The sequence below is a fragment of the Tachysurus vachellii genome, chromosome 10, assembly GCF_030014155.1.
Source record: "Tachysurus vachellii isolate PV-2020 chromosome 10, HZAU_Pvac_v1, whole genome shotgun sequence".
Classification (NCBI taxonomy): Eukaryota; Metazoa; Chordata; class Actinopteri; order Siluriformes; family Bagridae; genus Tachysurus; species Tachysurus vachellii.
This window is the reverse complement of record NC_083469.1, coordinates 22775293-22790408: the sequence shown is the minus strand read 5'-3', so window position 1 is coordinate 22790408 and position 15116 is coordinate 22775293. Positions and strand designations below refer to the sequence as shown.

Genomic DNA, 15116 nt, shown 5'->3' with positions numbered 1-15116 from the left:
AAGTTTTATAAAAGATGTGCAAGCTGTACTAGTGAATTTCCTCTGTGACAAATTGCATTGGGTTCAACAGAGTGTGTTGTTTTTGCCAAAGGATAAAGGTGGACAAGGACTTATTCATCTACAAAGCAAGGCAGCAGCTTTCTGCCTGCAGTTTATGCAGAGACTTTTTGCATAGACCTGTAGAATAAAACTGGAGAACTTCTGTATGCGTTATTCTAAACAGGACAGAAAGACTGAATCTGAGCAAGTCACTCTTTTTTATAGACCCCTGTAACATTGACACCATCAAGTTGCCAGCTTTTTACAAAAATCTGTTTAAGGTGTGGAATTTGTTCAACAGGGACCAGGTTTTCCCTCTACTGGCTGCTAGACGAACCTCTAATCCATGGGGCTCAAGGACTGTAACATTAGGCAATTTGCTGAACTTTGTAGGATCAAATTTGGCAGAGGTGGCTAACAGCAGTGCACGAGGTCAGCTTGATTAGCTACGTGGATGTTAGAGAAGTGGAAGTCTGCTCTCGCTACAGAGGAACTAAGGATGGTGAAAGACCCCTCAAACTAGACAAGGTTGTAGGCACCTTTCTGGATCCTGTAAAATGTTCTGCATTCTGGACTTTTCATCAAGTAAAAGTAAGATTATGTACAAAGCCTGTGTAAAGAAGGCATGCAGTACTTGGGGTGAGTGATACTGTTAACACAGAGTGTAGAGTATTGTATAAACCACCGTTATCGAGGATTATTCATGGTATCATTGCAGTTAGTGCTTTTGTTTTCATTTTAAAATCCTGAAGTTAACCCAGAATGCCCATTTTGTACTGAAGGAGATACTGTTTTCCATGCTTTTATTAAATGTTGTAACTAGAACCTGTCTTTAAATTATTGAAAGAGCTGTTTTGTCAGGTTAATGAACCTTTTTCTTTGAAAATTTTTATCTTTGGAAACAGATATGTGTGAAAAAAACAGCATGTGTGCCAATTGTTGCACTTTCTACTAGGCCAAGCAAAACTAGACAACTACATTAGTAGAAGGAACAAGATGGAACAAAGAGCCGGGCAAAATGCATGGGCAGTGTTTGTGAACTCTGCTAAAGTTAGAATTGCTGCTAATTATTATTATTTTTTTATTTTTCCTTTTCTTGTTATTCTTTTTCTCCCCTCTTCTTCTCCATATGATAATATCATGATTAGTGTACCTTATTTTTAAAAATCTCTCTCTCTCTCTCTCTCTCTCTCTCTCTCTCTCTCTCTCTCTCTCTCTTAATTCTACTCAACTACAAACTGTTGCAGAAAGGGAATTATTTATCACCCAAGAGAGGGAGATCTCATCACCCAAATGAGGATGAGGTTCCCTTCTAAGCCTGGTTCCTCAAGGTTTCTAACTCATATCATCTCAGGGTGTTTTTCCATGCTACAGCACAGCAATGCACAGGCTTGCTCATTAGGGATAGATGTTTGGGGTAGATGTTAGAGATAAGTAGTAATTACATTTTAAAATTTACAATTTTGGGGGGCATGGTGGCTTAGTGGTTAGCACATTCGCCTCACACCTCCAGGGTCGGGGTTCGATTCCCGCCTCCACCTTGTGTGTGTGGAGTTTGCATGTTCTCCCCGTGTCTCGGGGTTTTCTCCAGGTACTCTGGTTTCCTCCCCCGGTCCAAAGACATGCATGGTAGGTTGATTGGCATCTCTGGACAATTTTCCCTAGTGTGTGATTGCGTGAGTGAATGAGAGTGTGTGTGCCCTGCGATGGGTTGGCACTCCGTCCAGGGTGTATCCTGCCTTGATGCCCAATGATGCCTGAGATAGGCACAGGCTCCCCGTGACCCGAGGTAGTTCGGATAAGCGGTAGAAGATGAATGAATGAATGAATTTTTTGAGCAAGAGATTCAAAATAAGGGATTGTTTTAAACAGATTAAGGTGGTAAGAGAAAATAATGGTTCACTACCCAAAAATTCAGAACATGCATGAATTAAAAAACATGCATAATGCAGTTGGCCAGGACAGAGAAAGGCCCCTTTAGTATCTTTAAAGTTTTAGAAAAGGTTACACTAATAATAATATCTTATCTTTGAATAACAATTTTTCAAGATTACATGTCACAAACATTTCTTCTTTAAGATCTGAGAAACAGTTTCTCCTACCATAATAAGCAAGTGATTGTTTTATCTGGCGTTTGGACTGAGCTGTAACATGAAGACTCCTCCTTAGCTTTACATGGCAACTAATCAATCTGCACAGATTACAGAGTATTATATAGATTATAAAGTATTACACAAATTACACAGTAGAGGTGTATCTAAAGGGCAGTCCAGGAAGTTGGACTATCAGGCAGTGGGGGTGTCAGCAGGGGCAGCTCCACTATCAACTAAATCTATAAAATTCAGTGTCAAATATTTCAAACACCAAATCAATTCAAGTCGTGTGAAGAAGCTTTTATTGTCATTTCAACTATTTATAGCTGACACAGTACACAGTAAAATGAAACAGCATTTCTCCAAGACCATAATGCTACATAAAACAACTCAGAGCTAAGGACTTGAAGTAAGTTGTCCGAGCCAGATAAAATGCACATAAAGCCACATCATGTGTAACCTAGTGCAAAAAAACGTTAGACAAAAGACAGTGCAAACAGACAATTACAAAACACTACAGGAGAGATACACAAAATAGTGCCAATCAGTGTGCATTCTGTATATTATAAACTGTGCAAAAATTATTGTATCGTAAACAAAGAGGGTTCTTGCAAATGTATATAAACTTATACAGGGCTCTCAAGTTTTGAAGACAGGCAAGAATGACTTTCCAATGTGTGTGTGTGTGTGTGTGTGTGTGTGTGTGTGAGTTAGAGTGAGAGATTTTATGACTGATGTTGTTTATTGTGTTTGTTGCCTTTTTGGACTGCTTTATAATTTGTAATGTTGCTCCCATTTAAAACAGTTCGGCTCAAGCCCAGCCATTTTTAGGGTCATGATTGAGGACAATGTCCCATCCAGAGACAAGCTGTTTCGTGTTGAGGTTTTGTGCAAACCGACCATTGAAAATACCCTCTGGGCATCAGCATTATAATGTGGAAGCACTAAAACCAAGGCTGCTTGTTCTGAGAAGGTGTTGTCAGTGAACCGGGGCCCCTTGGCACCATCTCAGGGCCCCCAGTTTGAGAAGCACTGGCCTAGACTACTTGTTCTGAGCAGGTGTTGTCAGTGAACAGGCTGTAAAACTGTTGGCTAAGTTACAGACACTCATGAAAAACTGATGCTGATTACCTGAGAAATCAGGATGACTTACTCTGTGCTCAAAGTGATGCTCGCAGCTCCAGTGGTTTTCTCTGTGGGTGAACGAGGATGATGCTGAACAATTCCAGGATATGCTTTTTTCATTGGTTGTTGCGTTAAATCTTACCTAGATACAATAGTGCTATTTTCTGATTGGTTATTGTGTAGCCTCTTTTTCTGATTGGCTGATAAGTGTCAGGCTTGACTAAGAACTCCAGTGGAGACACGCTTGATTCCTGCCCGGTTCCATAGAGACAGCGGTGCGGACAGATATATTTTGGGCGCTGTGGCATATTAAATATATGATAAATAGTACGTTGTTCTGCGTGAGAAATACAATGTGTGGTGGGAGAGCATGACAAAAGACCGAAATGAGTGACTGTCACTCTCAATGCGTGACACTTGAAAGCCCTGACTTATATAATAGCTGCAGTTAGATGACGTTGTTGTGGTTAGATGTGGTGTGCAAAACAATAATTGAGTGAATCTGAAATTTGCAGTACACACAGTTGAGTGTGTGTGTGTTTGTGAGTGTGCAGTACAGTACAGTTCAGTTCTGGTTGTTGAGGAATCTGATGGCTTGGGGGAAAAAAATTTTGGACAGTATGGTCGTGAGTGCCCGAATGCTTCGGTACCTTCTTCCAGATGGTAAGAGGGTGAAGAGTGTGTGTGAGGAATGTGTGGGGTTATTCACAATGCTGTTGGCCTTGTGAATGCAGTGTGTGGTGTAAATGTTCATGATAGAGGGGAGAGAGACTCCTATGATCTCTTCAGCTGTCCTCACTATCCACTGCAGGGTCTTTAGAACCAAGATGGTGCAATTCCCAAACCAGGAAGTGTTGCAGCTGCTCGAGATGCTCTTAAAAATACAGTTTGTAAAATGCATTCTTCTGCTTTGATGTTGAGGGATTAGGTGGAAGACTTGTGTTCCTCTTTCTCTGTTTAGCATGATAAATCATGAGAAAGGGGTGGGGAACAGCTTGGCACTAAGCAGAGGGAGGGTTGAAAGGATTGTCCTATTATTTACATTACATATATACCATGACCCTGTAACTGTATTGAAGAGCTTTGTATTGTTTTATCACTTCAGTGTGGAGCTCCATTTTTTTTTTTTGGCATTGTGTGTTATTTTATTTTCTATAAAAAGCATATACTTTGTAACTGCTGTTTAATCTTGAGTTCCGGATTTGTGTAACAACCAAATTAATAAAAAAAACAGACTATAGTATATACACAGTGTGCATAAAACAGACTTCATATTTTATACATATTTTCCATAGCTGTAATTGAGAAATTTACAATTATACAATTCTGCAAATGTTAAAGATTGTTTTATAGTTTGGGGTCATAACACAAATTTAAATCGATAGGCAATTGAGGGGAATAGGGGAGTGGGATATAAATAGAGGGATGGACTACTGAGTGATAATTATTAAGGGATGAGGGATCTTAAGACACAGGGTTAAGCCCATCTCCAATTCTGGGCTTCACTATACAGACCTGTAGGAAAGAAATAGATTTTTAAAATATTAAGTTAATCAAAAACAGAAATAAAATTAAATTATACTTAAGTGTGGAGAGCTTGAGCAATGTAGGGAAAATAAGTGAGGGAAAAGAGCAAACATGAAATGAAACAGAAGAGGAAAAAATAAAGTGGTAAATGAAGGACATTGTTCAGAGCTTCTCCAAAATGTCCATCATCTGCTCGATGTGCTTCTTGAGGAGTTGCTGAACCGTGGAGAACAGTACTTCAGCAAGCTGTTAGGTGATCCTGTTGACAAATTACACACAAACACACACACACACACACACACACACACACACACACACACACACACACATCCAACACAGTATCACTGAGTTTAAGATACAATCCTGAGAATTTGTGTATCATGGCATCAAAAGATATTCCAACACTTACGATAAGCACTGTGAAGTACAGCTCTGCTGCAGGCTCCCACACGTCCACATCCCACATGTTGACGAGCTCGAGCAGGCGCTCCAAGAATCCTCCCTTAAATTTCAGGAAAGGAAAACAACAAGCATCATTAATACCATGGCCTATCAGGGTTAAAGGTTTCATCTTCTGAATTTACATTCAACATCGCTTATAAATCTTCTGATCAGTCACTTACTGTCTCAAGCGTTGAGCCACTTCTGAAATGGCGGAACAGAATCAGCACAAAAAAACATCCAGGAAGTTGTAGTGGGGGACCTGCACAGAGGAGAAAAGTTACAAAAAGAAATTAGCATTACATATTAGAGTCCTGTTTACTATATTATCAAAATCATTTATATTTAAACATCTGTCATTTCATACAGTCATTTATTAGCTTACACAGGAGGAGATCTCTGCTTCAATCGATTTGAAGGAATCCTTCAGAGAATCAGCGCCTTAAAGTCAGCTAAGAAACAGGACATGTAAATGCTTAGAGTATGTTAAACACACAATACACTGTTACACCATTAAACAGTGAAGAGAATCATACCAAATAAAGGGCACCTCCGTCTCCTCTGGGTTAAAGCTCTCGTCACTCTCCTGCAAGCCAAATCAATGAATCGTTAAAACTTGCACAGTAGGTTTTACAGCCTCCCGTTCAGGTGAATAGCACCAAATGTAGATACACATCAGGTGTGAAACATGGAATTACCGCATACAGTATGCAACGGGAACCTCTTCCTTCTCCCAAGTGGAGGTGTCCATTTACCCATTTTTACCCACAAACAGGTATGAGCAGGTCACCTGTTTAATGGGTTGCTGTTGAATAAAAAAAAATATTGACACTGCAGACAAATTCAAAACGTTACTTACAACAATACACATTTCATTAAATAAACTTACCACATAATAAAAACCTGGCACGATGATGTCGGTCTCTATTCTAATTCTGTAACCCTCCCAGATTCAACCTGAAGAGAACAATTTAAAGTGAACACAATTAATCACTGCAATTAACAAAAGTTTTGTGATGCTCAAGATCTGAAACTTAAGATCTATTTCACAAAGGTGCATATCTAAAAGTCATCAAGGTCAACGACTCTCTGGGCCTCTTATCTTCCACAAAAGGTATGTTCTGATGTCCACTGGCCAGAAATAGAAAAACAAAACTAGACATTAGAACTTATCAAGAAGGGTGTTTGTGTGTTTGTATCATATATAGCTGCAGCACGATATAATAAGCCAGACTATTAGACACAAACTGAACATTGCAGCAAGTGCTGTTCAGTTCACCAGCATCAAGAGACTGTGAAATATAGAACACAAACAACATAACAGCTAACAGCAAATAAACGATTTGTTTACCAGAATGACGGCTGAAGCAGAACTGGTTCAGTGACCTTACACACACACACACACACACACACACACACACACACACACACACACACACACACACACACACACACTTAGACAAACGTGGCCTACACGTTTCAAACGAAGTTAAAGACTCAATGATCAGCTCCAGGGTGATCAGAGAAGGTCTAAAGATACCTGTGAGTACTGTACCAATGATGCCTATGTAAAGCTAAGCTATCAGCAAAGCCCCAGCAAAGTCCCCTCTTTCCTCTTCATCCCTTGCTTGCTGGTGTGTTTGGTGTCGCTGTGTTGAAACACCCCAGCGACACCAAACACACCAGCAAGCAAGTGATGCAGAGGAAGAGGAAAGAGGATATAGGGCAGTCATCTGGAGCTGGAGATATATATATATATATATATATATATATATATATATATATATATATATATATATATATATATATATATATATATATATATGCCGTTTAGGAAATTATTCATTATTCATATATATATATATATATATATATATATATATATATATATATATATATATATATATATATGCCGTTTAGGAAATTATTCATGAGAGAATTGAATGAAAAGTCTGAATATATTGAATGGATTCTGACGTCATCAAGACGCACCCGATATCACTTGAGTAAAGTTGGCCGCATATTCACAGATTCGAGTTTCCCGAGTCAATAACTTGGGAATAACTCAATACATTTTTTTATAGTAGTAATGTAGAGAGGCAGCTACAACCCAATTTTCCTCAAAATCAGCTTTCCTCCGCGTTGGACAAAATACATAAGTCTATGTGCGAACGCCTGACAGATTCCAAGGGACCGTCTGCAAAGTGCAACACCCGAAAAGCGGGTGATTCATATAAGAAAATCATAAAAATGATACAAAAAGACATTTCCCCCGAGTAAGTGTTGTAGTATAACTATCAGGACATCAGTGATGTGTGAGCTGAATTTGGTGACAGTACAGTGTATTACAGTGAAGTTATTGACTGTTTTTTAGTATTCGCTTTCGGGTTTTGCACTTTGCAGACGGTCCCTTGGAATCTGTCTCTCAGCCGTTTGCACATAGAGACTTATGTATTTTGTCCACCACGGAGGAAAGCTGATTTTGAGGAAAATTGGGTTGTAGCTGCGTCTCTATATTACTTGTGTTATTTGTGTAGTAACAGCGTTTAGTTCAGGAGTTATTGACTCGGGAAACTTGAATCTGTGAATATGTGGCCAACTTTATTAAGTACCCCTATTTACATATCTAACAGACACGGATCAAGATCACTAATCTGGATCTCTTTTGGTGTCCACTTCACTACTGTCTGCCTATTGTCTGATGCTAGGTAGGTGCGTTAATATGGGTTTGTAATAGCAGATTTGGTTGTAAATAATTTTATTATTATAAACTTTCAAATTACACTAGGCCATCTCACTGTATCCAAAAGACAGATATTGCTGCTGAATTGACAGTTGTAAGACACAATATGACTGAAGTATTGGAAAAGTCACGCAAGACTGGTGACTTTGTTAAATTTCTTTAAACCTGTCTTTTGGATACAGTGAGATGACCTAGTGTAACAAAATTATAATTTGTATTTATAATAATAAAATTATTTACAATTTACAACCAAATCTGCTATTACAAACCCATATTAACCCACCTACCTAGCAGCGAATAAGTTTATCGCTGACAGTCATTCTGCCTAAAGTACAAAATATCGGATGCGTCTTGATGACGTCAGGATTCATTCAATATATTCAGACTTTTCATTCAATTCTCTCATGAATAATTTCCAAAACGGCATGCCATTATATATATATATATATATATATATATATATATATATATATATATATATATATATATATATATATATATATAAATAAATATATATATATAAAATAGAAGAAGAAAAAATAAGAACCAACGGCCTTTTTAAAAGAAAACTAATTTCTTCTTCAAAATAATCTTATCTAACCCAGTCATCTAGCCATCATAGTTTGGCGCTTGGTCACTCAGATTCTTACATTACCGCTGGTTTCTACTTTCACTTGCTGCCTCATACAGTTCAGGAACAAGTATGTAAACATTTTGAAATTACCTGCATTTATGAATAAATGTATCGGTTATCCATGTTATAGTAATCAACAATTTTTTAATTCTTCTGGTAAAGTTTTAATTTTTCTGGTAGATACTGAATATATTATTCAAATATCCATACTGTAGCAAACCTAAGGCCAATGACTTATCAAATGCTAATTAGGAATTGGACATTTTGCAAACATAGCATCTAATTGATAAACAAGTTTTAAGGTGTGTGTTAGATGTTATTTTATAAAAGCACTTAAACATTTTGATTTTGCTATTTACAAGAATCATCTTCTAATGTGAACCCAGCCTCACAAGGAATCTATTCATCTTAGAGTGACAGATAAAGACTTGAAGAAATCTGTGGAACTGGTTAAAATCTCTGTTCATGAATCTACTATACAGAACACATTAAACAGGCGTGGTGTCAATGACATTTCTGCATGCCTGGGGTTTGCCAGTGACCACCTTAACACTTGACAGCACTAACGGCAAAAAGGTTTTGTGGACCAATGAAACATACTTTGTCTTGCCTTCGTATACCACAACCATTGCCATTGTAGTGTAAAATGTTTCATTACAAAAATTTGGAATATATACAATGTTATATATGTTAGAAGATTATAAGTTATATATGTTATTTGTAAATAAACAGTTTGCTCAGACTTTTATAGTTACTTTGTAATAGGTTCATGAAAATAGAAATTGTATTTTTATTATTAAATGATCAATTACAGCACAATAGAAAGTCATACACACACTCTTAACAACAGACAACACATTTACTCAACCAAGCGGTTTGCATGTGAATTTTATTGTATACTTTGTGGGATAATAAAATAATTTGCAATTATGTTGTAATAACAGTGGTTTAACAGTGAATGCTAACATGTTTTATTTGACTTTGTCACATCTATTCACACTGACCAGTTAGTTTCTGCTTCAAACCAGACCACACAATATCTACTAAGCTTTCAAGCTTTTGATATGAGAAAATGGGAGATATTTTAAAAATGTACACGTATTAGTTTTCTAGTTACACTTAAAGCAAATATACTATAACAAAACATTGTTTATTTTATATTCTATATAAAACAGTCTTACAAGCATCAATCACCATGTGGTTCAGTTTCAAATTCCTTGCAATTTGCTGCATAAGAAAAAGAAATATGAAAAGAAAAATATTAAGCCTTGTGTTCCAAAGAATTTAATAATTGTAATAATGAAAAGTATTATTAAAGAAAATTAAAGTTAAATACCTGTCCTCCACTGTTCTGTTTGATGGATAATACACCTTGAAAGAAAATTCACTTTTTGGAAAAGAGCCCTGCAAAAATGGAGGATGGTAAATATTTATTATCATTATCAACTGATTTTATTATTCATGATTAAGAAATTAGTACCTGATGTTTCCAGTGTTGCAATAATTCTTGCTTCAATATTACATTAGATTTTAAAAAATTCAGAAAATCATAAAGACAATACCGGGTTGATGCAGAGGCAATCTGAGTTGGAGATATTGAAGGGATCATATTTATCAGCAAAGATAACAACATCAGGAACAGGATAGACACGTAAGGCATAGTCATATGCCCAGTACACTGGACTGACAAACAGGGGAAGTGGAGTCAGGTGTCCCTGAGACAAGATAGTCTTCACAAACTGCAGGAAAATTGGGCAATAAGAGTACAGAAATAAACAGAATATATGTACTGATTCATTCTTTTTTGTTCTTTTAAAAAAGCTTTAAAATACTGTAAAAATGTAATATACAGCAATAAATGAATATATGTAATTACATGCAATATAAGTACATAGATTAAAGTTGTCAGTAGATTAGTCATTAAGTATATTTGTCTGGCTGATTTATTTTCGTAAATGATGATAGCTAATAAAACCTAAGGTTAACTGAAAAAGCTACTTTTAACAATTCTGCAGACATCTTGGTTTGGTATGATACAGTCAACATTTCTCTATAGATTTTACAAAATGAAATAATTTTAAAGTATAAAGTATGCTTCCTTCCAAAAATAGGATTATGATGTATTCCTCCTCACAAGTGAAATTCAACAATCACAATTTATTTTATTTTGTTTTTTGTAGCTGCTTTTGTGCTATGATGAATTTCATTTTATCTAGGGAAAGTAAAAATTTTGTTGATATACATAGCAGAACAGACTCACATGGTTTGGGATGTCGAGGTTCTGGCTGGGGAGTCTCAAGCAGTTCCTACACATCTTGTTGACCAGGTCTTCTCGGATTACTACTATCTCTTGACTGCAGTACTGTATCCTGGAATAGGAAAAGAACCTAGCACTTAGCATTCCTGAAAATAAAGATAAACATTCTATCCTAACATGAAAAATACCTGCATGGGTTTGTGGTGAAGACAGAGAAAGGGATTCGCTGTCTAAATTCTTCAGTGATATGTTCAGCTAAGGGAGGCCTTGAAATGAAAATACAGGACACATTAAACACACCGAGCTCATTAATTTTTTTGGAGCTACACTTGAGGTTGCCTACAGAATTTCTAATAACAGCGAGAAACCCCTTGCCTGGGAAAAATGGTGCTGGGTCCAGGGTCCTCAGGGCCAGGAACAAACACAAAGCGACTGCTGTAGTGTCAGAAAAAAGTTAAGTACATCACATGACCATACAATGTGTCCAATTATATAGGTTGTGAAAGCTTTCTAAAGAATAAGCACATAAGTGTCAAAGTGGAGGATAATGGATTAATTCACTCACAAACACAGACATAAAAATCCTCATTTTTAACCCCAGGGGACCATTTGGGTGCCACACTGGTAATGTAATAGTGATACTGTGAATATAAAACATGCCACAACCAAGACAACACCAAACTGAATACTCAGGTGATTAGGGTAATTGTTAGTGAAGAGTCCAACCACAACAGTGAAGAGGTTAAAGAGTTCAATGGATGAAATCGGAGAACCTGAACAAACATTAAATTCAAAGCATAATGTTTGGCTCATGACTGTGATCAATGCTAGTGTTTGTAGCATCATGCTTTGGTTTGCTTGAGGAACTGAAAAGCCTGTTGTGAACACAAGCAACATGGATGGAGCCAAATATGTTGTCAGATGGTAATTTAGTGCAAAACAAAATATGTTCCAAAAGGACAGTGAACAAAGGTACAGGGCAAAAAGGAAACAATTTGCTTTAAATATAGGCTTGTGTTTTCGAATGACCAAAGTTCAGACTTTAACCCATTTAAAAATTTGTGGCATGAGCTGAAAATTGCTGTTAGTGTTAATTTCGTAAAAAAAACAACTATTTTTAATTTAGTCTTAGTCTTGTGCCAAATTTCCTTGTTAGTTTTAGTCATATTTAGTCATTCACATATCTTTTTTGTTAGTCTTAGTTTTAGTCGACTAAAAGTCGTGTAATTTTAGTCAAAAGAAAACTCAAGGTATTTTAGTCTAGTTTTAGTCAAAAAATTGTAGCTTGACCACATCTGGAATCTATTGTAAGAATAAATACAACGAGGCCTCATTAAATGCAATAATTTCAGGAACACAAGTGTTATAGTGGAAATAAATAACTTAATGAAAAGCCTAAGATCAAAACTGTAGGGGTGTGTGTGTGTGTGTATATATAAATTACCGACTCAATGCAAGTTATACATGGTATTGCACACACCATTATTGATGATATTTGGAGCAATATTACATGTAATTGGTAAACTTGATTCCCTTACATATACATTTGTTTTTAAGCCTAATTATTCATTTTGATTATGATGTGATTGTAACAGAGGCTTGGGAAGAGGTTTCAGGTTGGGGGTGCTGAGTTTTTTCTGTCACCACTTTTGAATAAGAAACAATATCAAGGCTATAAAACTTGTCAAAACTCCGCGAATCACAAAAGTATCAGTGAGAAGTTTAGAACACTCATTTAAACAGTGCATACACTCGAACTTGACTGCACATCACTTTTTTACTTTATTGATGCTGCTTTTAATCGTAATGCAAAGACCAGTCATTGGGACATAAGCTGTCATGTACAATAAAAGAGCCTGCGCAGCGACAGGAAATATAATTTAACTCAAAAAGCCTGCGTAGACCTATGGTGGACTTGCGCTCAGGAGTTTTTATTTATTCATTTATTTATTTATTTATTTGAGCGGCGTGTGGACGAATTCTTTCTACACACACACTATTTTATTTCTTGATAACAGACCGCTGCGAACTATAACACAACGTTGCCATGAAAAACAGAGCGTTGCCATGGACACACAGGATTCTAACCGTAGAGACGGAGCGCACTATTTTCTTTAGCGGAAACAATACAATTGTTTTTAAATCAATAAACTTCTTTTTAAATCATCATTTTGAGTCAAATTATTGATTTTTTGGTAGGTAGCAATATAATAAGCGGGATCCGCTTCGCGGACCTGTAACTTGAGCAACAGTGAAGCCGCGAACTCGTGCTGAATATTTTAAAGGCGTAACAGCTGATGAAAAATCAGAGGCAATTGTAGACAAAAATGAAGAGAGATTTTATCTTAGTTTTTATTTTATACAAAACATTTTCGTCTCGTCTTTTTTCGTCAACAATAATGCATGTTAATTTAGTCTTAGTCAGCGTTTTTGGATAGTGGTGCAGTCTTGTCATCGTCTCGTCTTAGTCATGAAAAAAAAGGTTGTTGACGAACATATTTCGTCTCATCTCGTCTGACGAAATTAACACTAATTGCTGTCCACCAATATTCTCAATGTAATTTGGCACATTTAAAGACAAGAATTGTCTTTAAATCTTTGGATAATGGAAGAAAACACCAGATTAAAAATGTGTTGTTATACGTAATGGTATTAGTATCTATTTTAAATGTGAAATATGATTGCTGTATTGCTTTGTGCTTCACAGAATTCAGTAAAAGCAGATAGTAATGCTTGTTTATTTAAGAAGACATTTTGCATTTATCTTTTCTAGTATATATTTTAATGAGGATAGTAAATCTGTAAATCTGGTAGGTAAGTCTTTAGGGTAAAAAAACATGAAACAAGTCGCTCCTAATTGCCTCTTTTCCACAGTTGGAAAAGCCATTTCCTCTTGCACATAAAATATAACAGAGTAATAAGAAACAAATGACTCAGAAGGTACTGTAGATGGCAGCTGGTGAGTGACCAAAGTGTGTCTTACCTGTGGTGAATGTTGGGATGCTCACAAATTAAATCAGCCAGCGCTTTTAAAGACTCTGAAACAAAAAGTCTACATTAATGACATCAAGCAAATATAAATAAGTAAAGCTAGTGAACGGAGTGAGAAAAGGTGAGTTTTTATGCCTCAAACCGTCTCACCTTTTAGGGACTTGATCTGACTTTTGCCATATGGGGCAGAGGAGAAGTTCCCACAGAAAATGAAGCAGGTGGGAGGCATTGCTGAATAGCCTATAACAGGCTCAAAAGATCTTTATGTTAATATTAAATGAAAACAACAAATTCGTCTGATCTAGAAACATTAATGTACAAAACACTTTCAGAAAAAAAGGTTTCAGAAACATTACAAAAATGCATTAAACCTGAAAACATGGTCTGTATCTTCTCCAGGACCTCCACACTGTCTAGCCACAAGTCGGAAATAATAACAAACATGGCATCCACATTCTCCTCTTCAAGCTGCTTCAGCTTGGTGGAGGCTTTCACAGCGATGGTAGATGGACCCCCGAAGAAATTCACATTACCATAATATGCCCTGAAACAGAAAGGTTTCTATTATCTAAGGGATAGCGTTTTTGTTTGTATAAGTGTTTGGATCAGAAAAGAAAAAAAGAATGATCTTAATTAAAATTATTTTTATTTTATTTAATACATTGACAAAATATTTTAACTTGCTTAAATGTATAACATCTTTTTAGCATGTACAGTAACTATCAATGTTTACGTTTTGCTTTTTTAATACTCTCCTAAACAATTATTTGCACACTTACCTGATTACACATCATATGTCAGAAATTACATTTCTGATTATTCTAACCAAATACTGCAGCCCTAGTTTGCATGTACAAGACAATACGCTGATGGTTATTTGTTCACCTCGTAGTGGAGGAAGGCTCAATTGGTGGAAACCCAAAGGCACTGACATGGAAGACTGAGTCTTCATACCACCCTGTAGGAACCATAACATGACTTAAAAAGTAAACATTCCCTTAACATTCAAACATTTCCTTATTGTTTAGTTATATGTAAACTTGAGAACTTTTAAACTAAATAGTTAAACTCTAGAACTAGCTAAATATGGCTCAATCACAGTTTGTTAACTGTGTCTGTGTTTACAAGACAGTTGTTACCTTCAGCCAAGACAAAGCAAGATTCGGTGTACAGCCCACTGTGGAACTGGTGATGAACAATGTTAAGATGTTTTTGGTTCCAGTTGCATTTACATATTTACATTTATGGTATTTGGCAGACACATTT

At 36.4% G+C, this 15116-nt stretch overlaps 1 protein-coding gene and 1 long non-coding RNA gene across 2 annotated transcripts in view; both read right to left on the bottom strand.

Annotated features, from left to right (window-relative positions):
* Nucleotides 1-5611: 5611 nt before the first annotated feature.
* On the bottom strand, nucleotides 5612-5990 carry LOC132851972 (uncharacterized). Its single transcript, XR_009649083.1, has 3 exons — nucleotides 5924-5990; nucleotides 5762-5811; nucleotides 5612-5677 (listed from the first exon to the last, which is right to left on the bottom strand). It is a non-coding gene; the product is annotated as an uncharacterized LOC132851972 (long non-coding RNA).
* A 3452-nt stretch (nucleotides 5991-9442) lies between these two features.
* Nucleotides 9443-15116, bottom strand: part of pole2 (polymerase (DNA directed), epsilon 2) — a 10572-nt gene continuing 4898 nt past the window's right edge. Inside the window, exons 9-19 of the mRNA XM_060880332.1 lie at nucleotides 14990-15038; nucleotides 14736-14808; nucleotides 14222-14394; nucleotides 14001-14090; nucleotides 13843-13897; nucleotides 11235-11294; nucleotides 11048-11125; nucleotides 10863-10971; nucleotides 10165-10341; nucleotides 9939-10006; nucleotides 9443-9829 (exon numbers count right to left, since the gene is read on the bottom strand). Of these exons, the coding sequence (XP_060736315.1) occupies nucleotides 9811-9829; nucleotides 9939-10006; nucleotides 10165-10341; nucleotides 10863-10971; nucleotides 11048-11125; nucleotides 11235-11294; nucleotides 13843-13897; nucleotides 14001-14090; nucleotides 14222-14394; nucleotides 14736-14808; nucleotides 14990-15038 (951 nt within the window). The 3' untranslated portion in view covers nucleotides 9443-9810. The remainder of the gene's footprint in view (nucleotides 9830-9938; nucleotides 10007-10164; nucleotides 10342-10862; nucleotides 10972-11047; nucleotides 11126-11234; nucleotides 11295-13842; nucleotides 13898-14000; nucleotides 14091-14221; nucleotides 14395-14735; nucleotides 14809-14989; nucleotides 15039-15116) is intronic.